We start from the raw sequence: 24,505 nt of genomic DNA on the forward strand, positions 1-24,505 counted from the left end.
AAAGCTTGATTATTGCTGACAGGTGTTGATTAGAGTGTTTCTCTGCTCATAATGATGACGTGTTCTGGCACTGTGATGATATACACTCTGAGTTTAATCAAAAACCATTCAGTATGTGTTGCAATATTTAAACTAAACTCTACTGTGGCTTTAACTCCATCCTTGAGGGGATTCTGCAGTCTGTGTGACAGCAAGATGGACAGAACTTAAGTGCAACTTAACTTACGTCATCTGAGTCTGAACTGAGGTAACCTCCGCTACAAGAGTAACTTGACGAGTATTCACAGCCATTCATGTGGCCGTCGTTGTGCTCGAGACATGCTGCTGCGGCAGTGAAGAAGAAAACCCCCACACATCTATTCAATTCATTGTCTTTTCTCGGGCACATACACAATCAATGGGTGGCTTAATTGGAGAGGCTTAGGAAACTTACAAAAGTTCCCGTCAGTGCAGTTGGAGAGCTGTGAATGAAACAGAATTAACATGTAAAACTGCAACTGCCCACTTCAGAAGTGCAGAGCACACTCATGTATTCCTCCATCAGGATGAATAAACAGTTGCGGTGAGAAGCTCCACACAACAACTCATAGTTTATTTATAGTTTTATAGTGATGATGGGAGAACAAGGTGGACATTTTCTGAATTGACCAGCCGATTTTTATATATATTTTTCTTTCAATTCAGTTTGGGTTTTCACGGCAATTACAAACTCCACCACCTGGTGGCAATAAAAGGCTGACTCAGCACACTCACGTGTTTGTTGTTGCTTCCCTCCACTTCCATGTACTGTGACTCAGGGAAAGTTCTGACAGAGAGGAAGAAAAATAAGACAACATGAAAACAAAGCTATTACATGTCAATGATTTAGTTTTTAAAGTGTTTGACTGTGTGTTAACACCTACTGTAGTGATGAAGATGCTGCTGGTGTTTCATCTTTGAGATATATCTTTGACGTCCCTCTCCCAAAATGTGACTCTGGAATCATAATATCATAAGATAAGATAAAATAAGGTAATCCTTTATTAGTCCCGCAGTGGGGAGATTGCAGGATTACAGCAGCAGTGCACACCAGAGACACATAGTAAAATAAAAAACAAGTAATATAAATAAACAGTAAAAAGAAAAGTAATAAAAACAGTAAAGAAGAAAAAATAATCTACATTAGCTTTTTTATATATACAGACGGAATAAAAAGTATTTAAAATGTATTTATATTGCACCACTTAAAGCCATGTTAACCTCGACAAGAAGGTCACATTGGTTGTGTGAAAGGTTTAAATCAGTATTCACCTTCTCCTTCACATTCTTCCGTGCTGAAGCCCCGAAAGACATCTTCCTCAAACGGCCGCTCAGTTTCTGACTGGTTAAGAGTGAACATGGGCTCCTTGTCCTCGAATTGGCTGAGGGAGAAGGGGGCCTCGCGTCTTGCTTGGTCCCAGGCCTCTGTGTTGCTGTGATGACACACATATGCGTATATATTACAAAATGTCAGAGAGGAAATACTTTATTGAATTCTAGTGTCACTCTCACTCTGGCTCTGGACTTCTAAACAGGACTCGGGCTGCTGTTGGGGTCTCCAGTTGGTAGAGAGGGTTCGGACCACAGGACCAGGGGATACTGTCCGTCATGTCTCTGGGCTGGGAGTAAGGCTGGAACTAGCAAAATAAAATCAGTTTGGATATTAAAGTAGCATCAAATTTGGGAAGACGCAGTCACATATTAATAATCAATCCCTCATAGGAGCTCATAATCAGGGACCAAAGACGAGACTAAAGTACTACTGCTGTCATGTCTGCCGACATAGAGAAGAAGGTCTAGACCTCATCATTTCATTGTTGCCTTGATAATACAAATGCTTCAAATACATATTGATTGTTTTGTTGAATTAAGCAGTGATTTATGGATGTGTTCTGTACGCTTCAAAAATAGATTCAGTTAGAGAGACGCTATTCCACTCTGTGCCTTTGAATTAACTGACATTATTGAAAACAAAAGCTTTCCTCTGGTGACATTTGACACGACAGTTTGCCCTCTTAGCTTTACTTGAGGTGTGAATTTGTAACCTCAGCAAAATGTCACTTTACGGTGACTTGCAAAGCATTGAACACTGATAATTTTGTCTTTGACAACATAAAGCTGATTGTAAGCTTCTTTATATTGTAGTTTGCACATTGTACATAGTAAGTAAGGCATATGAAGCTACATGTGGAGTTGGAGTTGTGTGCATAATCTGATTATATTAATGTTGAATATAAACTAAAAACAAGACTGTCTTTTCATTACCTCGCTGTGGCCCAGCACTGCGGTGTCCCAGAAGGGAGGTAGCTGTGTCTGTGTCTGGCTTCTCTGCTGGAGGTTCAGCTGCAGGGGGAATATTCCTGAGGAAACCAGTTTAACTTGCAGATTAAAAATGAATAATCACCATTGTGTAATTTAATTTTAGAGTGTATGATCTAAAAAACACACCACCTTGGGCTGAAGCTGATGAGGTGGAGAAGGGGCTGAGGCGGTCGGTCATAGGCGGCAGGTAGTCAGACGCGCTGTTGTCTGAGAAAGCTGACTCCAGCACTGGTGACAGCTGGGGACCAGAAGAGGAAGTGTCTTTTTAACCAGTATACCATTATCCAAACCGGGGGCGCTGAAGCCAATCCCAGCTGACATTGAGCGAAGGCAGGGTTCACTCTAGACAGGTCGCCAGTTTATCGCACACATATAGAGACAGACAACCATTCATGCTCACGCCTACAGGCAATGTTAGAGTCTCCAATTAAGCTAAACTGCATGTCTTTGAGACGGTGGGAGGGAACGTGCAGGACCGCCCGGGATTGGGGATCGAACCGGGGCCCCTCTTGCTGTAATGTGACAGTGCTCGCCGCTGCACCACTGTGCAGCTGTCTTTAAACAACTTACAGCAAATTCTCCTAAAATCAACCATTAAGATAACATTCACATCTAAGGGCAACTTAACTTGCATGTCTTTAAATTGTGGGAGGAGTCTTGTGGACCCAAAGAAAAAACACGCACACACACACACACACACACACACACACACACACACAGAAGGGCCCAATCCGGCCAGTGTGAGTTGAACCCAGAACCCTTCTTGCTTGTGAGACTCCCATAAAAAGTGCAATATAAAAAGCGACTAACCTGCCCGCACTTGAAGCTTCGAGGAATAACATGCTTTCTTTTTCTCTGTTCTTGAGCACTAGACATTGACACAGAATATACACAAAGAATGTTGGTAATGCATTCAGTATTAATGCATTCGGTGATGGATAATGTTTGGGCTGCAAGATAGTGGCTTTATATGGCTAAAAACTACTTATTGTTCCCTTAATTCACATGCACCGGAGGACTTAGCACTTGAATACAATGTTTTAAAGTCAGTATCTATCACTCTAAGATAAACATGCAGTTTGGGAATTGCATTTGATTCAAGGGTGATGCTGACAAAATCCCATGTGACAATACAAACCATACTCCAGCTCTACCTGTACTGATGCTCGCCCTCAACAAGACTCAGCTGTGATGGAGAGCAGGGGCTCATTGGGAGTACCAGTGGTTCGTTTCGCCTATGCTTTGATCCTCTTTTAAAGTCGCCAAAAACTGCCACTTTTGGAGGATCTGAAAAACATTGTTGACTGATATAATTGTCCATACTGGGACTACGATGAACACACACATTTGGTGAATTTGTGATCACATATAGATGAGACACAAAGAATTCCTATTTTAAAAACAGTGTTATTTGATGTTTTCCTATTTGGAATATACTTCATTTTCATGTACCTTCTGATTCGGATACATAATGTTGACCAGCTTCCAGACATGTTATGTGTTTGTCACAAAGACAGTGTAAGAGAGGGGTTCATTATTCTCCTGAACTGATTTTTCCTCGCTTTCAGCTTCTTTAATTTGCTTTGTGTGAACCATTGACTTATCATTTAAAGTCTAGTTTGTTCTCACCTTTAATTTCTTTCCGAGAGGCGATCTGGTTGACGATGAACAAAGTCACCAGGTCGATACTGGTGCCTCGAGGGGATGTTGGCAGAGCCGTCCCCAAGTTATTCAACTTGTTCTGCATTCTAGTCCTTTCAAAGAACTCCTGAAGGAGAAAGGTAGCAACACCAGAACAGTTTAGCTCGAAGTATTCAGAGTTGAAATGCTTAGTATTTTAATTAAAGTTGTGTCATTGAGCTGTCACACCCTCTGTTTCTTTGCATTATTCTTCGCGCTAAACTGGTTCCTGCAATTAAAAACGTCACAACGTTAACGTGACATAGTGTAAATCCTTAGTCTGTTAATTAAAGGAGGCCCTAAAGTAAACGCTCCTCTCTTACCTCTTACCCCCGACCCAGTTCATCTCCAGCGCCTGTAATAGAGACCAACGGACGCTTCAGTGTGGTGAAAACAACCCTATAACGTCAGTTATCTTAATAGTTCACGTTACTACTTAAAATACAGAGAGATGCGCGAGGACCACGTCCACTATCCTTCCACGCGCCACTTGGAAACGTTAATAAATGTGTATTAACCGAGGTCTTAACGCGAATAAACTATCTATAACTAACTGTCAGTAGTCACTGTGGCTTCCAACAATATATTTCCCCCGGATACAAAATCCCTGTATGCTTTGCCTAAAAAAAGATATCGTATTTTACAGTAGTTACAGATTACACGTCAATCACCCGACCAATCGTCGTCTCGTGCCGGGGGCGGGACCAATGAAAAAAGAGTGAGCGCTAAAAAGGCGGAAATGAGAATCGCCGGAATCCAAAACTACAATAAGACCGGACGTTAGGAGACTTAACTTGTCAAAATAAAAGCCCACGGCTGATGGCGCGGCCCATGTATCCTCCTACTGTGGGGAAAGTTGACCTTGAGTTTTATTTTGACATCTACCAAACCGGAAGTGAACGGAGTGTCGTCTGTCGCAGTTGACGCTGGTTACAGAAAAAGAGCAGGATGTAGCGGTACATGTATCGGACTCGCTTCATATCAAACCAACCACAAGAAGTCTGTCTCTCTGTACATGTCGACGCGGTGAGTCGGGTTTGGGGGATGGGTAGCGCGAGGCTCGCCAGCAGAGACGAGTAACCGTTTGAAAAATGTCCAACATCCTCGATGCGGCGTCCAGAATAAAATGGGACCGCACGGCTGCGGCGAAGCGAGCCGTGTTTCTCGCGGCGGCTGCTTACGGCGTCAAAACACTGTACCCCATCATCCGCAGGCAGCTCGGCAAAAACAAAGACCCCGGGAGCAACGGCCGGGTGTCAAAGGCGGAAAACGGCTCCACCTGTCTGGCGAAGACGCAGCAAAGCGCCGCGGTGCACAAGAAGGCATCCCCCGGGGTGAACGCGGAATTTTTCAAGCAGATCCTCGAACTTGTTAAAATCCTCTTCCCCAAGCTGGTGTCCAAGGAGCTCGGTTTGCTCTGCTTGCACTCGGTGGCGCTCATGTCGAGGACGTTTCTGTCTATTTACGTGGCCAGCTTGGACGGGAAGATCGTCAAAACCATAGTGGAGAAGGAACCCAAGAGGTTCATCTTCCAGCTGATGAAATGGCTCCTCATCGCCATCCCGGCCACGTTCGTCAACAGCGTCATCCGGTACCTGGAGTGCAAGCTGGCTCTGGCCTTCCGTACCCGGCTGGTGGACCACGCGTACCGGACCTACTTCACCGACCAGACCTACTACAAAGTCAGCAACATGGACGGGAGGCTCGCCAACCCGGACCAGTCTCTCACGGAGGACGTGATGATGTTCTCCCAGTCGGTGGCCCACCTGTACTCCAACCTCACCAAGCCCATCCTGGACGTGTTGCTCACCTCCTACACGCTGATCCAGACCGCCAGGTCCAGGGGGGCCAACGCCAGCGGGCCCACGCTGCTGGCCGGGCTGGTGGTCTTCATCACGGCCAAGGTGCTAAGGTCCTGCTCGCCCAAGTTTGGCAAGCTGGTGGCCGAGGAGGCTCACAGGAAGGGCTACCTGCGCTACGTCCACTCCAGGATCATTGCCAATGCGGAGGAGATCGCTTTCTACAGGGGACACAAGGTATGCAGCTGTTGCAGCAATGCTTACAGGCAACGGTGATGGATGAGGAGGACCAGTCCACAAATACAACCACAACAGTAGATCCATATTCTATGTTCATTTGTGTTTCTCAGTGTGACATTACATGCATGTTATGTGCACTGTATTAGACCATTATGACAGTTTAACACTTAATTTTGATTTATTTACCCTCCATTCCAACCTTTGCACGTTCACAAGTGAAATCCAGTGATAAACATGAGATATGAAGATTATCTTGATGACCCACACCCATATATGAGTGTAATCAGATGGATAACCGCACAATCAGGCCAGTCGGTGAGGACTTCAGTCAAACACATGCAGGAAGTGACTATGTTGCGTGTGTGTGCGTGTGTGTGTGTGATACATCGATCCTTCGCAGGTGGAGATGCGTCAACTGCAGAGGTGCTACCGGGCCCTGGCGGACCAGATGCACCTGATCCTGTCCAAGCGTCTGTGGTACATCATGGTCGAGCAGTTCCTCATGAAGTACGTGTGGAGCGCCTGCGGCCTCGTCATGGTGGCCGTGCCGATCATCACAGCGACCGGCTTCGCCGACAACAGTAAGGAGGCCTCAAGGTGCCCCAAAACAAATGTTTAAATGAAAACAAATGTTAACGCCACTATGATGGTTTTTCATTCCGGCACGTGTCATCAGCGTTTCTCCAAACCAAACAGCTTCTGCCTCCTCCTCAAGCTGCAGGCGCTGATGTGCATGTGCGAGAACAGTAGCCGCCTCCCACACCTCCCCGGTGACATTGCAGTTGCAACAAAAATAAAGCTACAACCGAGTCCCTTTGTGCGCCGATGAGCACTACTGCTGATATTTAAATAGCTTATTTCCATGGCCTTCTCATACTCGTTGTTACACGTGTGAGCGTATGTCGTCAATGGGCTCACAGGATGCAGAGTTAAAACCCGCTTTTCTCATTCTCTCCCCCCTTTGTCTCCCTCTAGAAACCGCAGACGGGCAAACGCATGTGATGGTGAGCGAGAGGACGGAGGCGTTCACCACCGCCCGCAACCTCTTGGCCTCGGGCGCTGACGCCATCGAGAGGATCATGTCCTCCTACAAGGAGGTGAGCACACGGCCGGCTGAAGTTGATGTGACTTTTGCGTGTCTTTTGTGTCCTCAGTTAGTACGATGGGAGCTCTCACGAGGATTTCCCTCTTTTCACTTCAAAGTTCAAAGTGGAACACGTCTACACACGAACACTTAGAAGCAACACAAAAGTCATTACAATTATAAAAGTTAGTCTCTGCAAATGCACTCAATTGGCACATAAGAACTACAGAACTGTAATCCTGTAATTTCCCCACTGAGGGACTAATAAAGGATTATTTTATCTTATCTTATCTAAACAAACCCACAGCGATATAGGAAGTCTTTAAAAATATTTTACGATATATTTTTTTAATGATCTTGTCCGGCCTCGCAGTTGAGAAACAAAGGAATGCTAATTCAAAGGTCATCTAAATCAGATGTTTTAACCTGGCTTTTATTGTGTTGTTTGGCACCTTTTGAATGATGTTGTAAAACTATAAAGGGTCTTGCCCTCCCATATGTCTTGTCTGGAGCTGAAAGCAAGTGGTTGATTAATCGATAATCAGTTAATCATCAAGTAGATTTTTCAAACAGAAATGTCAAACATTCACTGGTTCCAACGTCTTTAATCTCTTTAAATATCTTTGAGCTTTGGACTTTTCTCTGACATAACAGGGCATTTGAAGGCCTCTGGGGTATTGCGATGGGATTTTCTTTTTGTTGTGGGGCGGTGAGGGTCTTTTTAATAGAGCGGACGATTCACAGAATACATTTTGCATCTCATTTCCAAAGACGACGATTTGTGAGTTTTAGACCATCACGCCCCGGACAGATGGGTGAGCGGGGTCCGGCCACTTCGTTGGCTCAGGGTTGAATGGAGAAGCGGTCCAACAGATGGGGGGATGATTGCACAACTTGGCCGAAAGATCGACGTACCGTGCAGCCATCTCTCGCCCCTGTGGCGCTCACCGTGCACGCACCGGAATCTGTTCGGGTCCTGACTGAAAGAGCTAAGAATCGCCAAATGAAAGCCTCGTTCATTGAGGGCCAAATCCCTGATCTCTCGGTGCATTTTAATCCCCCCCAACATAGCAAGACTCATTCATGCATTCTCTCTCTCTCTCTCTCTTTATCTCTCTCTCTCTCTCTCTCTCTGGCTGCATGTTGTGGTCCATAAGAGGATTTGGCTGCAGCACACTGTGTTGCAGAACAGCCGGTTTCTGTGTTTTGGGATGTACTTTACCCAAGCTAGTCAGTCATTTCCTTAGTAACAACATATGTGGTGTTTGAGCAATCATCAGGCAAACTTGCGGTGAAGAGGAAGAATTTAAATCTCTTTGAAAAGTGCTTCCTTAAGAGTAAGTATGTTTTCTCAAAACAAAAACACGCGCACGCCCAATTTTACAAATCCCACAGACGATCATTGCTTTTGGGTAATGTGCAGAGAAGGTGGCAGAGCGTTTGACGTTTCTTTGGAAGTCTTTAGCTCAACGCGGCGTCCCTGGAGGATACAAGTTTTAGCCTGCCTTTCGGCTCTGGTCTTTAGCGTGTGTTTGTGTGTGCGCTAAGTACAGTGTTGTTGTCACGTGTGCGGCAGTTAGCAAGCCTCCGCACGCAAGGCCAAAAGATCTGTGAGCGTGCAATTTAGCAGGCATCACATTCCTCAAGTTGCATGCCCTGCTCACGCCTCCAAACACTCACATGACCGTGACTCACATGCGTGTATTTGTTTGCTTTCTGAGCCAGCGGTGAGACGGCCCTGCAACGTCACAGTTTGTGTACTCATCTTGAAGACTCCGATTTCCCTTTTTGTTCTTCAAAAGCCTGTTCTGGAATTGAGCTCTCCCTATCCACTTTCTGTGGTTATTGTTGTTTTCTTTTTCAGCGTTAACAGTTGACAATCAACAATTGCAAAAGGGGGGGTCTCCAAATCCAATATATATCTCGATATTTCGTACAAGGAGCAACTTGTGTTTGTCTTGAGAGATCAACATGATCAGTTTGGGAAAATAAATATTCACTGGAGTATTAATTGAGATGGAATGATTTGGGGGAAGTTTGTCCTCGGGACATGTGTTGGATCTAATCATGGGGGGGAAATGAACACGGAAACCTTTTTATAGGCATCAATTTGTCAAGATTTAATCGTGTGTGTGTGTGTGTGTGTGTGTGTGTGTGTGTGTGTGTGTGTGTGTGTGTGTGTGTGTCTGTCTGTCTCCTTCCCTTGGGGCTTAGCCTAGCTGTGAATAATCTTCCATCTGTTGCTCTTTCAGTCTGCACTTCTGCATCTCTCACTTTCCTTTTGCGATATGTGCTCAAACCCTTTTTAGGTCAGATGTACAGCAGTCCAGTAATTATATTACTTTATTCTGTGTTTGGACAATAGTTGAGTTGAGTAAAGTTGCGCAGTAGACAAATTACTGATGGTGATTGGCTTGTGAGAGTTGTAAATCAGGCAGCTATCTCTGTAAATCTCGTTCATTTCCATGGATCTGTGAAGTAGTTATCAATGATAAACTGATTGATTATCAAAGTGATGATCAGTTATTTTTAGCAGCACACTTGTGGATCTATTTCCAGCAGCCGTGGAGATGTGTTGGGAGATAACAGCCGAACAAAGCGATGTGAGAAAGCCCTGCTGCATCACTTGTTTTTGTATCTGCAGATCCGTGCTGACTAACAGGAAGGAGAAAAGCAGTGTGTGTTAAACGTCACATTTAATGGTGGAGATGTTAAAAACAAAATCCAACAACATCTGTCTCCTCATGACAAAAGGGACAACGCTGTTTTTCAATACATGTTTCGTAATTGCTGATCCGACTAGAATACTAGTAAGCTGTTGATTCTCTTTTAACTATAACTATTTCCTTCACAATCAATCCTCCACTCTTCTCTCATCCGTCCCTCCCTTTTTGGAACGGTTTCATTTCATTTGTGGTTTGCTGTCTTTCTTCTTTTGAGCCAGTCGCATCTATAAAGCCCCACCTGGTGTCCAGGAATTCCCAGAATCGGTGTTTGTTGTTCAATATAATCAAGCTGTGTCAACAGCCTGCATTGTCTCGCAGCAGGGTGCAGCACTAAAGCGAGAGAGTGATTTCTTTTTTCTTTTTTCCTTCCCTGTTTATTTGATTGTTTCGCCGGTTAGATATCTATTGAGCTCCTTTTCCTTTCATAATGCATTTTATTTTTCTATCTTTACCATTGCCTTGTGATTATATATTTACATATTCTGTAATTTGTATAATTGTGAATATATTTTTTCATTCACCCATCTCTCAAAGGCCGTCACACATTATGTACAACAGTTTTTCCAGATCAGCGTGGGTGTCGGTGTGTGTGCTCACTGCTCACCTTACAAACTGTAAACAAACAGAAGAACTCGCAAATCTGAGCGACTATAACTGATCCAAGAGCAGCGTACAGTCCAAACAGCACACCCACAGCAGCAGCCTCTTGGTGACGTCTCGGTTCGCTGCACATTTGTGCCACACTATTAAATGCTGTGATGTGCACACTAAAGCACTCTGAAGCGGTGGTTTCCCACCTTTGTGACTTATTTGATCCATTACGTTTAGTTATTTGAACTTTTAAACAATTATTTGTAAACTATTTAAACTGTTTATTCTATCATTTAACCATCCATTTCAACTATTCATTACTTTTAACCAACTGTTTCAGCAATATACCCGTCATATTTCGCTAACTGTTTCAACCATTTAGCTATCCATTATTTTTAGTTAACTATTAAAAAAACTAAAGATATTAATTTAAGCTAATTATATCAAAACCATCTGGCTATCTATTATTATTAGCGCACAGTTTTATTTTTGTATCCTTACTTTAAGCTAACTATTTCCACCATTTAACTATCCATGATTTGACACTAAGCTAACTGTTTCAACAATATGTCACTTAAGCTAACTAGTTCAACCATTTTTCATTATTTTTAGATATTTCAACAGTTCATCTGTTAATTTTAGTGAACTCTTTGAATTGTTTACATTATGCTATCGATTTAAAACATTTATACTTTGACTTTAGCTAGCTGCTAATATGTCTGCTCGCTTGCTAGCTAGTTTTCATGCACTCTCAATGGCAACATATAATGTTTAGGTTTCACTGGTGACTCAATATGTGTGTATAGTGTATATATTATTTTTTTCTCATATTGTAGTGACTATTCAAATGAGTTCATACATCCACACACCCCCTGCTTTAACACACACACAGTCGGTGACTTTTCTCTGCACCATGACCTGTGACATAATCCTCTGACCTTACGCCGTGGTAACCCTTGACCTTTTTGTGTTTGTCGAGAACAGGTGACAGAGCTGGCAGGCTACACCGCACGGGTCCACAACATGTTTTTGGTCTTCGAGGACGTCCAGAAGGGCATTTACAAACGCTCCTCTGTGGCCACGACCGGAGCAGAGAAGAAGAACAAGCCTGCGATGCACATAGATGGTCCACTGGGGATAAAGGGTGGGCCTGACCTGCTGTACACACGCCGCGGCCTCCTTCTGTATTGAAATACACCCGAAAGAGAGAAATGTTGCTATGTTGGGCAAACGTTTACCACTTCTGCTGTTTGGAGCAGGAAGCGAGCTAGAGGCTTTGGCCGGTTAGCCACATTACATTATTTGATGACTTACTTGAATAGCAGCAACTCATGTCAGTGTGACATCCACCGGGTTATTTTCAACCCCTCTGTCCACAATTCCCTTTTCTTTGACAACTGATAGTGAAATGAGTCATTATATCACTGCCAACATGAGCAAACAGCGGTTTTAAGACTCACTTTCCAGCCAACCCCTTATCTGGGCAACTTGCATCAGCGCCATAAATTCCTCGATCACCAGAGGGATAATATTACACACACTGCTCAGTTTCAAGGTCAAAGGTTGGAATATTGCACATGTATCCTTGTGTAAATACCCATTTGACCCCAGAACAAAACTCCTGTTAGAGAGCGCAGTTCAGCTCAGAGATAAGTGAAGTGGTAAAGAGGGATTATTTTTTTTTGTAGTAGTAGTATTATCCCATTCATATTCATATCCATGCTTATGGATCAACAAGTCTAATCCTCAACTTCTGCTCTCATTCAGCATAATTCTAAATGTCTCTCTCCGTCTTTCTCTTTTCTTTTCTGTGTTCAGGTGAAGTTTTCGACGTGGAAAAGGGCATCGTGTGCGAGAATGTCCCAATTATTACGCCGAATGGGGACGTCGTAGTGTCTTGCCTGAACGTTAAGGTGAGACCGCTCCGCTCTCGTCTCCTCCGGTCTTCTGTATTCTGACCTTTCGCCCATTCATGTTTACTGATGTGTTTGCAGGCGCTCGGCTTCGGCTGTTTAATGACATTTCTGAAGAGTCCTTTGTGGTCTCCTTAGGAAACGGATACACCCTTCGGGTTTCAACGATGTGTTCCCTCCCCTTTTTTTGGGGAGGGATCTGCATTACAGATCAATGCTGACAAAAGAGAGAAGTGTCGCTTTTTAAACACTTCCGTTGTTCTCAGTTCTAGAAAAGAGTGCGTCTTTTTAACTAGCGCTAGCAGCTCATGCTACCATCCCTCAGCCATGGTCTGGTTGTGAGTGCTGGTTTGAGGTTTATACACCTGCTGACATTGAGCTGGTAGATAGCAGGGGAATCTGTTGAGTCTGTGCTAAAACCCACAAGTATCAGACTAGCATGTAAAAGGTCATGCACCAGACGCTCAGCTACTCTCTCTTTTTCCTCATGGTGTAAATACATAAGAGTACAGTGTGTGATGATGACTTGCGAAACACAAAGAAGCAGAATGTGCTACACTGTTAGCTGCCGGCGACCTAGAGGCATTCAGGATACCGCCCAACAGTGTGATCCGACTTCCAGCTAAAGCTCAGAATGGTTTAATTGCAGAGAGAGGACAGATGTGTCTTCTCTCTGAGGAGACATTTTGCCACTCATCATGTGTTGTCATCTCCGATCTCCTGCGTGAATTGTTAAGTCGTCATATGCTGTCTGTCAATACGCCACACGCCCACTGATGCTTCCTATCCTTTTCGGGGCTTTATGTCTTAATGTTGTCTGAATTATACTGTGGTTTGACTCATCTTAAAAGGGGATTAATAGATTCTTTATTTCAGGTGGAAGAGGGCATGCACCTATTGATCACGGGGCCTAACGGCTGTGGGAAAAGCTCTCTGTTCAGGATCCTCAGCGGCTTGTGGCCTGTCTACGGCGGCCGCCTCTACAAACCCTCTCCACAACATCTGTTCTACATTCCTCAGAGGTAAACACACATAAACAAAATGTTTTATAAATATCCCACAGAGGTGAGTTGTAATAAAACAACTGGATGGCTTCATTATTGTACTGGTGAACCCCACTAGTAATCTAATCCATTGTAACAAAACCTGCATGTGTTTGTGTGTGTGGCCAACAAAGAGAAACCAGAGCTCTGGCCACAGGGAAGTATTTACCACCCAGAAAAGGCTTGAAATACCTTCAATTACAATCATTTCTTTGTTGTACTTTTCTCGGCATTGCCGTCATTTGACAGTAATTTGAGTATCATCAGTGTCCCAGAATCAGCCATGTGTCCCCACATCTCCTGCTCCAGTGATTTGAACTGAAAGGCAGCTGGGATTATGTCACTACTGACCTTTTTAGGAATTTTAAATGTACCTGATGTTTCAGGAAGCAGAATATTAATTGGCACCCATTTAAAAATCCATTAATCTTTTGTTAGCATTTCTAAAAAAGGATAAAAAGCCAAACATGTTCTACTCCCTGCATTTCAAGTTGGAGGATTTTCTGCTTTTCTTTTCTTGTACAATCGTAAGATTGATATCTTAGCTGGAAAAAATAAGCATGTTGAATATGTCGCCGTGGGCAACTGGAAAATGTGGTTTTCACGACGCTGACATTTTCTAGATAAACTCGGATAAAAAGAGACGATAATCCGCTGATTCATTGATGAAAACATTTGTTAATTGTAACAAACAAATAACACAAAGCGTTGAAAGTGTATTGACGGCACAGGAGGATGATCGCGGTGTCAAGATGAGCGACTAAACCATTAAAGTAGCAGGAGGACTGAAGCGAACCCAAAACACAAACCATCAAACGTAATCGTACCCGTGGTTGCTTGGAGCTGCAGACTCCCTGCTGACTCCCACCCGCAGAGCGGTGAATATTTTATACACACGATGAGACGGCCACCTGGCAGCTGTAACGGATACAACAGAAGTGTAACGGGCGTCTTTCTCTCTTAGTTTGTGTTCTTAAGCGTGTTTCCTTTTGTACACACACACACACACACACTTTGTCAGCTGTGTGGAGCACTTAATGAAATGATGAGGGGTTAGCAAGGAAACAGTCAGTGGATAAGGTGTGTGTGTTGATGTTGATGTGTGTGTGTGTGTGTTTCTCCAGGCCATACATGTCCATTGGTTCACTGCGGGACCAGGTGATCTACCCGGACTCGGCGGAGGACATGGCTTCCAAAGGCTTCAGTGACAAGGACCTGGACACCATCTTGGACATAGTCAACCTCTACCACATTGTCACCAGAGAAGGAGGTGGGGCAGTAATGAAGGCAACGTACGGAGTGTTTTGAGGGGAAAATAGGAGATTGAAGATTTAAAACAAAATAGCTCAGGTAACACTTTCTGACAACTTAAACCTTCCTTAAACTAAACAAGCTAACCATCAAACAGACAAGACCATATAACTGGACAAAACCAGACCAATGAACCAAGGTGGAAGAACCAACCATCGTCTAGTACAAATAACCACGAAACAAATTAAGAATATTGATTACTTGACAGCGGGTCAGATAAAGTTTCTAAATGTTTCATTGATTGATCATTGAAATCCCTGCACAATTGATCTGCCGAGCCGCTTTTTTTTATTTTAGATCAGACAAACTAGTTTACGTATGTGTTCCAGCCAGAATGTCGACCTTATCACACCTGTGTATTACTTGCATTGCCTCGACTTGAGTGTGCGACTAATTGGCAGCCGCTCTCCTCTCATTACTAAACAAACAGGCCTATTGTTGTGAGTCGAGCGCTACGCGGAGCTGCAAAACAAGGTTTAACTTATGAATGGCTGCACTGTGAAAGTGTTGACAAAAATCCTGATCGCGCATGCGATCAAACTCGCACATTTCTGGCAGTCGTGGATCATCTGTCGCGGATGTTGCAACTCATGCAATATAACTGCACAGAATGTCCTGCTAAGTCTTTGAAACAAGTCACCCAGAAAAGTTGTCTGCCGTCTGCACCTAGACTGGTTAAACCTTTTTAAGAAAACATCTAGCCTCTAATGCTGTTCCTCTCCTTTGTAATGACTGCTGGCATGACGGCTACATAGAAACAGTCTGTATAACCTGTCTGTTTACATTTTGACTCGTCATGACCACTGTTCAAAAGGTTGTTTTAATTAGCTCTTTGTGTAAACGACCTGATCCAGAGTTCCCCCATCGTGCTCTAAATATACATCTTCGCCCTCATGTGGACATGATAATGGTTGCTCTCAACGTCTTAAAATACAAGGTTGTGTCATGTCCTCTTTTGCCTTCAGGCTGGGATGCTGAGCTGGACTGGAAGGACGTGCTGTCAGGAGGCGAGAAGCAGAGGATGGGCATGGCGCGCATGTTCTACCACAAGTAAGGCGCAGTGTTTTTGCTGTTATTGCACTAATTCGTCATCTGGCACCGTCAGCTGCACGTGCCTATGCTCTATACCTTAGAGGATGTTGCAATGCTATGAAAGAGCTACAAAACATGGGAGAAATGGATCTTGTCTCTACTTTAAAGCTCATCTTATCAAAGCTGCCGTATGGGGTGAAAGAAAAGTGGAGAACTACAGCACATGAGCTTCTGGAACGAAACCAGGAGCGGGGCAGATTCTCTGACCTTGTTGCATTTATTGAGAAACAAGCCAGCATTCTGCAAGATCCCCACTTTGGTGACATTCAAGATTCTATGCCCAAAAGAGCCATCCCAAAGAGTAACATGGCGACAGACTCCAAACAACAAACCAAACAAAGATGGAAGAGTAGTGGCTTTGTAATGGCGGCCATATGAGCGACCATAGGGCTGCAAGTCAAGCAAGAAATCGGGAACCTGAAAACCTGTTTGTCAATGTGCGTGATGATAACTGTTGCATTTGCAACAAAGGAATACATTTCACATTCATTGAATGAATGTGAAATGTTAAAGATGCAACCGCGTGATGTGAAGGTGCAATGGATGATATCGGGGCTGGAAAAGATTGCAAGCTGGCAATAGTACCAGTACAAGTAAAAGCTTCCAAAGACAGCAAAACAATATTAACCTACGCATTCCTTGACCCTGGCAGCACAGCAACATTCTGTACGGAGGCTCTAATGAGGCAACTCAATGCCACAGGAAGGAAAACTGAAGTTCTTCTGCAAACAATGGGTCAAAGGAAACCAGTGAGTAGTTATGAAATAACGGGACTACAAGTGGGTGATTTGGATGGGAATAACTTTATTGAGCTTCACAAAACATACACTCAAGCAAAGATCCCAGTGACAAAAGAAAACATTTTCTCTCAAAAAGACCTCGACAGGTGGCCTTACTTGAAGGAGATAAAGGTTCAAGAAGTTGACGCGGAAGTGGAACTCCTAATTGGAGTAGATGTCCCAAAGGCAATGGAGCCCTGGCAAATCATAAATAGCCACGGCAATGGTCCCTACGCTGTAAGAACCCTCTTAGGATGGGTGGTCAATGGACCACTCGAGTCATCTTCAGCTGTGGATACATTTGGAAGGCCAATGGCATCAGTAAACCGCATATCAATTGAACAATTGGAAACCCTTCTCGTAAAACAGTACCACCACGATTTCCCAGAGAGAATATGAGGGAAAACCTCAAATGTCAGTTGAAGACCGCGCTTTCATGAATCTGGTAATAAGTGCAACTTCATTGAAAGATGATCACTATTATTTGCCCCTGCCACTTCGTAATAGTGACGTCATCATGCCCAATAATTACCACATAGCAGAGCAGCGAGCACAGTACCTGGCTAGGAAGTTTAATAAAGATGCTGTTTATGCGGAAGAATACAAGGGTTTCATGAAAGATGTAATTGACAAGGGCTACGCAGAGAAGTTACCAGCAAAGGACCTGCATCAAAATGATGGCACGGTGTGGTATATACCCCACCATGGGGTGTACCACAAGCGAAAAAAGACAGAGTGGTGTTTGACTGTACATCTTCATACAAAGTAACATCACTCAACAATGAACTCCTATCAGGACCTGACTTAGCCACCTCACTTCTTGGAGTTCTGCTGAGGTTCCGCCAGGAGAAGTTCGCCGTCATGGCAGATATCGAAGGGATGTTCCATCAAGTTCGAGTTTATGAAAAGGATTCAAACTTGCTGAGATTTCTGTGGTGCTGCTGCTGAGTAATGATAAATCACTGAAGAACGTGCCATAAACCTAAAGGTTCGACTCGGTGCGGATCTGACGGTAAAAGATATGGACAATGCGGAAATGGCCATATATACATTAGAACAACGGCAACACTTTGCACTGGAATTTGCCCTCCTTGAAAAGGGAAAATACTGCCGAAAAGACCATGCTGGGAAGTAAAGGACTTGTCCACAGTGTCTTACAGGGACCTATCAACAAGCTATGTCTGCTGCTGGAAGCTGTCGAGTAGCTGGAGCTGGTATGAAAAAGATGAACTTCATCTATGAAAAATTAATGGAATATACAGCCTATTTTGTGTTTGAATAATGGCTCTGTTTATTAATTGCTGTACTAAAAGCAATTCGGGGCTGGAGTGTTGGAGCCATATATTTTTGTTTGATTATAAATCATGCTGTATAATTCATTTGTATGATTTAAAGACGATCCTTTGCAATAATAATAATAATGCCTTTTTCTGTTAATTGTTTATATTAATCTGATTAGGATCAGCTGGCTGGGATAAAAGGAAGGGGCGGGACCGAATATCGGGGTTTAGTTTCTTATGTGGAACGGGACATCGGTATAGTTTTTTGACCTCACGTTAGAACGTTAATTTAGGATAAGAGCTGAAGTTAGATTTATGATTTGTTTTGTTCGATTCAATAGAAAATAAATCGACAAAAGGATGGAAATTGAATCAGCGTCTCGAGAGTCATTTTTTGGAACATTTTAACGTGTGAGTCAGGAAAAGGAGTCCTGTAACGTGGCACGGAATAAAACAAGGAACAGGCCACGGCACTGTGTTTACTGCTAGTTGGAGCAGAGCAGCTAGCATGGCTCACATCTTGTTTCACAGTGTAATTTACTGTTTTTAAGACTGCAAAATGATTGGTTGAACAGTAGAATGAGCAAGACGTTCAATATTACCAGTTTCTTTTTGTGGTTGTACATGTCATATTTATCAAAACCTTTATCTGAAAGCCTTAAACCAACAGTGGTTCATTTTAATTAGTCGCTCACCGGCAATCATTAAAACAATGTCTCCTTTCAGGCCTAAGTATGCGCTGCTGGACGAGTGCACCAGCGCCGTGAGCATTGACGTGGAGGGGAAGATCTTCCAGGCTGCTAAGGATGCCGGCATCTCTCTGCTCTCCATCACACACAGACCCTCCCTGTGGTAAGACGCGGCCCAAATTGTATTACACCTTCTTGACATGTGGTGGAGAACAACTTTTTTTGAGTTTTCTCACGAATCAACTCTCCATGAACCAAATTGATAAATGGGGGAAACTGCTGAGAGGCACACGTTGGTCCGTCTCCCACTTGAAGTCCTTCCTCTCTTCGCCTTGCAGGAAGTACCACACCCACCTGCTGCAGTTCGACGGGGAGGGAGGCTGGCGCTTCGAGCAGCTGGACTCGGCCACACGTCTCTCCCTCACCGAGGAGAAGCAGCGGCTGGAGACTCAACTCGCCGGCATTCCCGAGATGCAGCATCGGCTCAACGAGCTATGCAAGATCCTCGGGGACGACTCTGTCCTCAAGACAGCCGAGGAGTGAGAGGAAGGGGAAGGGGGAGGGAAGAGGCCCGGAAGGGAAAAAGAGTCAATAGGGGGAGGAAAGGCGGGGTGGGAGAGAGGAGCGTGTAAGGGACAAAGAGGCAATGAAATAATAAGAAATCTGTCAGGGGTTTTGTTGGTTTTATCTTCAGGCTTAGTTTTTCTTTTGCTTGTTTATATTTTCCCTCTCGCTCCGAGCCTCTCCTGTTAAAGCAAGAGAGGCTCTTAATGCCAGTCTTTCCAGCTCTCCTTCCCTCCTCTCCCTCTTCCTTTTTTAATCCCTCCGTTGCCCTACTCCAACCCGAGAGTCGGCGGGAGGAGAGTGGAAGTGGATTCACAAGTATTATCCCCCTCTTCTTGCACACAAGCGGGCGCACAAACTCAGCTGTAGGTTTTTCGAAGTTCGGTTTTTAGCGCAAGTCATTTTCAGGATCGAGGTGGCAAAACGGATTAAAAAAAAGAAGAAAAAAATCCAAATTAACCGAGATAATTTATTTGTTTGTTTTGATAGCACTTTAATCTGCTTTTAGAGGGCTGTTTCTGTTTGTTGTGGTAGCTCACAGTCAAATAAGGTGATAGCTGCATTTTAGCTGGAAGACTTTTAATGTAGAAACACTTAATAATGTCCGCAGCAGTATTCCACACCCAGTGTTCTGGGTTGTGCAGGATCCACATTTTGTCATAATTTAGCAGTTGATTTTAGTTTTTACTGAACTCAATGTTACCTCTTGGTTTTTGAGAGGTCAAAAGAGACAATTTTTCATGATGTCACAATATGCCTTTGTTTGATTTTCTTTTGTGTCCAGTCGCAGTACAATCCCTCTCCTTATACCTCATCTGAGCCCTTGTTGGGACCCTTGAGCCACTGATGTGGGCTCAGTTGCACCGGGGAGTGGGGGTCTATTCTTAGAGCGATCAGCGATGCAGATCTGACTCCAGAACTATAGCTTTCTGGTTTATTAAACTAACACACTTAGCTTCAGAGGCGCTCTTCAAAAGGAGAGGAGCGAAGAGCGAGCCGACCCCGGTAGTCCGGTCCTATAAATATCCCCCGATATACTGTACATGGACAGGTAGCCATTCAGACTACGTAACTGCCAGAAACACGTGCACGCATCGTCCACCTGTTGAAGCCCCTCCCCCTTCCCATCCCCCGTGTTTAGACAAAACACACTAGTGTGTCTGCTGTGCGTGCCAGATGCCTGCTGGGACTCTGCTTTGTCAGCAGTGCTCTGTGGGTCCTTTTGAGCCTGTTGGGATGCACGCCGTGGCGGGACGCTACGGGACAATAGGCTGACACGTTATGCTAATTTTACTCAAGGGACACTTCACAAAAATTTTACGACGCCGTAAGAAATACTTTGGTCAACGTCTTGGCTTCTCAATTGGAGTATCTTTAAATATCATGGAGTGTGTTTTACGTGCACTGATAAATACTCCACATAGGGCTAATATTCAGTAGTAGTGCAGTTAGAAGGCAGGTGGGGGTTTAATTTTTGGTTCAAGGACACTCAGCAGGTTGGTTGCCTCATCACTAACGGCGGCCTTCATCTTGGTACGCACAGGAACGAAATTAGTTCCCTTATTTGTTTTTCTCATTCAGTTTGTTACTCAACTCACCTGAAGTTGTGATACTGTGAAATCTGTGATTTGTTACATAATGTTTGTTTCAACAACAACAAAGTCCTGAAGCTGTGTGTTCTCATGTGGTGGTTCTTACGCTGTGGTTGTGGCTGCTTTCACAGTTTGTTCCTTCCGTGGTTCAGACCTGTGTCCCGCTTAAAGAGTGAGGAAAAGTAAATTTAGGCAGTTTTGCCGCCCAGATTGTACTGAGGGAAACATAAGAGGGGATTATAGTTTTTGGAGTTTTATTTTTGAGGTTCCATGCGTTGAATTAGGCCTAAAGGATACCAAGAAACCCAAATCATCACTGCATCTTTAAAAGCAAAAAGCACCCCAAAGAATAGCATTTTCCTCATTTACCCCCCCTCCCCCTCGCCCGTGATTTTGAATGTGGTGAAATCTGAATGTATTCGCACCACACAGGGCTCGATTCATGTCGCTCTGAAGTGTGAGCGACTGGCACTTTGTAACATAGTCCCCTCACTTTTTTGGAAACGCCACTATTTTGTTATTATTCCTCTGCCGCCGTGACCGTGTGTGTTGACAGAGCGGACAATCAGTCACATCAGCAGCAGAATACAAACGAGGGCACCGCTGTGTTTTCAAACCACACGTTTGGCTCGTTATTGTCTGCAGAGAAAGGAATAAAAGGAGCACCGTTTTTTAGGTAAATGCACCTGCGTTAACTGCTTTGTTATGGCACTCATAATGTAAATAGTTGAGTACGTCTCCCTCAGGCCTTTTGATAGTCTGAACTCGGGCTGCATCCAAAGTGCAACCTCTTTGCTCCATTGAGACTTTTTGCAACCTCCCTTTTGGCTTTCAGTGTACAGTCCATTTGGATGCAGCCCTGCTCTGCTCAGGATAACGGTTGCTAGGTTACAGAAGGACAAATGTAGATCCACCCCAAAATGTGACTGGAGAAGAATAAAAGAACTAATTAAAAATCTAAATGTCATTGCACCCCTTTAATATATTCAGGGGTAATAATAACTGAAATGCTCTCTGATGGTCTGGTGTTATGATCTGGAATGCAAAAAATAAATAGCATTTTGCTTTCATTCGCCACGCAAGAGAGCGTTCCACTGACAGGCCTCTCCAACAGCGTTTCAGCTCACCTGGAGTAAGTTCTCCTGGCGTGTCAGTTGGACAGACTCGGTCGACAGGAGGCCAGACGAGCCGCTGAATGACACGCGAGTCCGTCCAGTGACACCGAAACACGAGGTCAGCTCAAGAGCAGACGGTGTCTGACATTCACAGGCATGACCGCAGCTTTAATAGTTAAACAGAAGTCAGACATACTACTAGTTCGTCTTTGAAAGGAAGGGATAATAAATGACGAGGTGCCATTTTCCCCCAGCATGCTTCACACTTAACATTTGTTTTTTCTGCCAAAATTGTGTGTTTTTATCTATTTTTGTGGTTTGAGTTGCGTAAAAGTAAACATGCTGCATGTTCTCTTTGAAATATTGAAGCCCAGTACAGAACCTGCTACAGCAAACCGACACCGCTAATGCTAGCTAGCCAGCTAGCGAACATGGGGCAAGTCGAACATTTAGCTCGAAGCTAAATAGCCAGATATTGGCCTCAGGAGTGTAACAAACAGGCAATTAAAAGGAGAGTCAATATTGTATTTACACGACTTCAAAAGGAGTGGTAGTGTTGCTCCATATGCATGTACAGAACAAACACTGCACATAAGAAGAGTAGACTGGACATTGTTTGCTCACAAGTTTGCAATATCAACTAGTTAGCATTCTGTTTATGCTAACTAGCATGTTGGTGTAAAGCTTCTATCCAATAGCTGTGTCTTCTTCATGTCTGGAGGTGGTTCTGGGCTTACTTCACGATAAAAATGTCTACATTGATGTTTATCTTTGAACATGGCACCTCATTATTTTTTTACCCCTTCCAGAGACCAGTTAAGATGGCCGACTGACTTCCCAGTGAAGTTCGGCCTTTAGTGGCTCACGACGCCGCATGACCCCGCTGTATATTGTCGTGACGCCCTAACTCACACAACTTTGATACTGAAAGGTTCCCCCTGGATCCCCTTTTGTAAGTAATCAATTGAATGTATCCATTATGTATGATAAAGCATCTCTTATGACGGTTATGAAGACAATGAATACACGTGGTCAGGTCATACAGGTTCCCTTCTGGTTTGATAATTGATCATTTTTATGATTGTGTCGATAGTGCATGTGACATAATTTTTTATCTAAGCCACGTGGTGGTGTTTGATTTGGGATTTACTGTACATGGTGGTGTGTGTGTGTGTGTGTGTGTGTGTGTGTGTGTGTGTGCGTGTGTGTGTGTGTCTGTGTGTCTGAAGTGGGATAATAAGAAGGAAAATGAACAACATGACCATAGGTACAGTAGTTCTCAAAGCCAGGGACTACTACACGTTGTAATTACTTTAGGATTACAGTTTGCAATCAAAACTCCCAGACGTATAACTGTTTTATATTTTTAAATTTCTGGAACTTCCTTTTATTTGGATCTCATTGTGCATGTGTAGGAATCTGTATTATTTTAACCTTAGAACCAAGAGAGGTACATCGGCATAAAGGTCATCTGTATAAACAAAAATCATATGCTACGGTCACTTTATGTTGAAAGATGAAGATGTATTTTCTTGTTAATAAAAACAATACAGTGCAACCTCGAAATAAATGTGCCTTGTGTGTTTGTTCCCTGTACCTTTCTGCAACAGACCCTCTGAAGTGTCAGTACCTTCAAATATATGACAAAGTGCTTCGAGTGGCTACAGGCTTTCATCACATATGAATGTTTAACTTTGACTTATGAATGCCAAGTTATTTATAGCCCAAGTAGGTGGTTTGTGGGCGTTTACAACTCATTTTAATTTGACATTACTAATAGAAGCATTGTAGAGCTGAATAAACCTGGAACAGACAGAAAAAAACACCCATTAAATCAAGATTGTCATGTGCCATTTTAACTTTTTTTGCATACAATACGTAGTATGAAATTGTGACGCAGCAATTGAGTAAGTAGAGCCATCTGCTGGTGAAGAAGGCACATTACCTCAATGAGCAATAACAATAATTGACCACAAGATGGCAGCCATGATCCTTTATTTGCATACACCTTCAGTGCGTCATCTTGTCATTTGAATTGGAAATATCAGAAAGATAATCCAATTGCACACAAATCGTATTGGATTATAGTTATTGATTGTTCATGCTTTATTTTTATATGGCACCAAATCATAATCTGTGGTCATAGACCGGACATATTTCTTAAAGGAACAGGCTGCATGTTTCCATGAAATATCGTTTGTAAAATAAAAATTAATTCAATTAAATCACGAATAATAAAAAGAAAAGAACTGACAAAACATAAAATGCCTGAAAAAAAGTAATATATATATATTTTTACAAGAATACAATATGTCCCTAATATAAAAATAATAGTATCCATCCATCAACACTTTATTACTATCATTATTTGTATTTATTCTCTTGAGTTGTGGGTCAGATTGTCCCCCCCACTGGATTGGTATAGCTCAGGAGGAGGAGGAGGAGTTTAGTGACGTCCTTCGTCTCGAGAGTCGCACGCCAAGTGGATCCCAGCTCGTACACACACACACACGCATGCACGCGCGCGTCACTCTGCCTCGGGTAAGCGGCGGAGACGATGCCGCTGGAGAGGTGACAACCGGCGGATTCCGAAGCGCACTGCCCCGGCAATTATGGGAAACCAAGAAACCAAATCAAACCAGAATTAGCCGCTCCATCTCACACAAC

The 24,505-nt window shown here is 43.6% G+C and overlaps 1 protein-coding gene and 1 long non-coding RNA gene across 2 annotated transcripts; one reads left to right on the plus strand and one right to left on the minus strand.

The window, feature by feature from the left end:
* Nucleotides 1-256: 256 nt before the first annotated feature.
* On the minus strand, nt 257-958 carry LOC306752586. The gene is made up of 4 exons (XR_013771224.1): nt 903-958; nt 754-805; nt 434-461; nt 257-324 (listed from the first exon to the last, which is right to left on the minus strand). It is a non-coding gene; the product is annotated as an uncharacterized lncRNA (long non-coding RNA).
* A 4,153-nt stretch (nt 959-5,111) lies between these two features.
* abcd2 (ATP-binding cassette, sub-family D (ALD), member 2) lies at nt 5,112-19,110 on the plus strand (the record flags this gene model as incomplete). The annotated part of the gene is made up of 10 exons (XM_079236169.1): nt 5,112-6,056; nt 6,460-6,640; nt 7,035-7,156; nt 11,445-11,604; nt 12,279-12,373; nt 13,250-13,395; nt 14,541-14,686; nt 15,693-15,777; nt 18,605-18,730; nt 18,906-19,110. The coding sequence occupies 10 exons, from the start codon at nt 5,112-5,114 to the stop codon at nt 19,108-19,110; spliced, it is 2,211 nt and encodes a 736-aa protein (XP_079092295.1).
* Between the last annotated feature and the right edge of the window lie 5,395 nt (nt 19,111-24,505).

This window comes from Taurulus bubalis (assembly GCF_910589615.1).
Source record: "Taurulus bubalis genome assembly, chromosome: 20".
Classification (NCBI taxonomy): Eukaryota; Metazoa; Chordata; class Actinopteri; order Perciformes; family Cottidae; genus Taurulus; species Taurulus bubalis.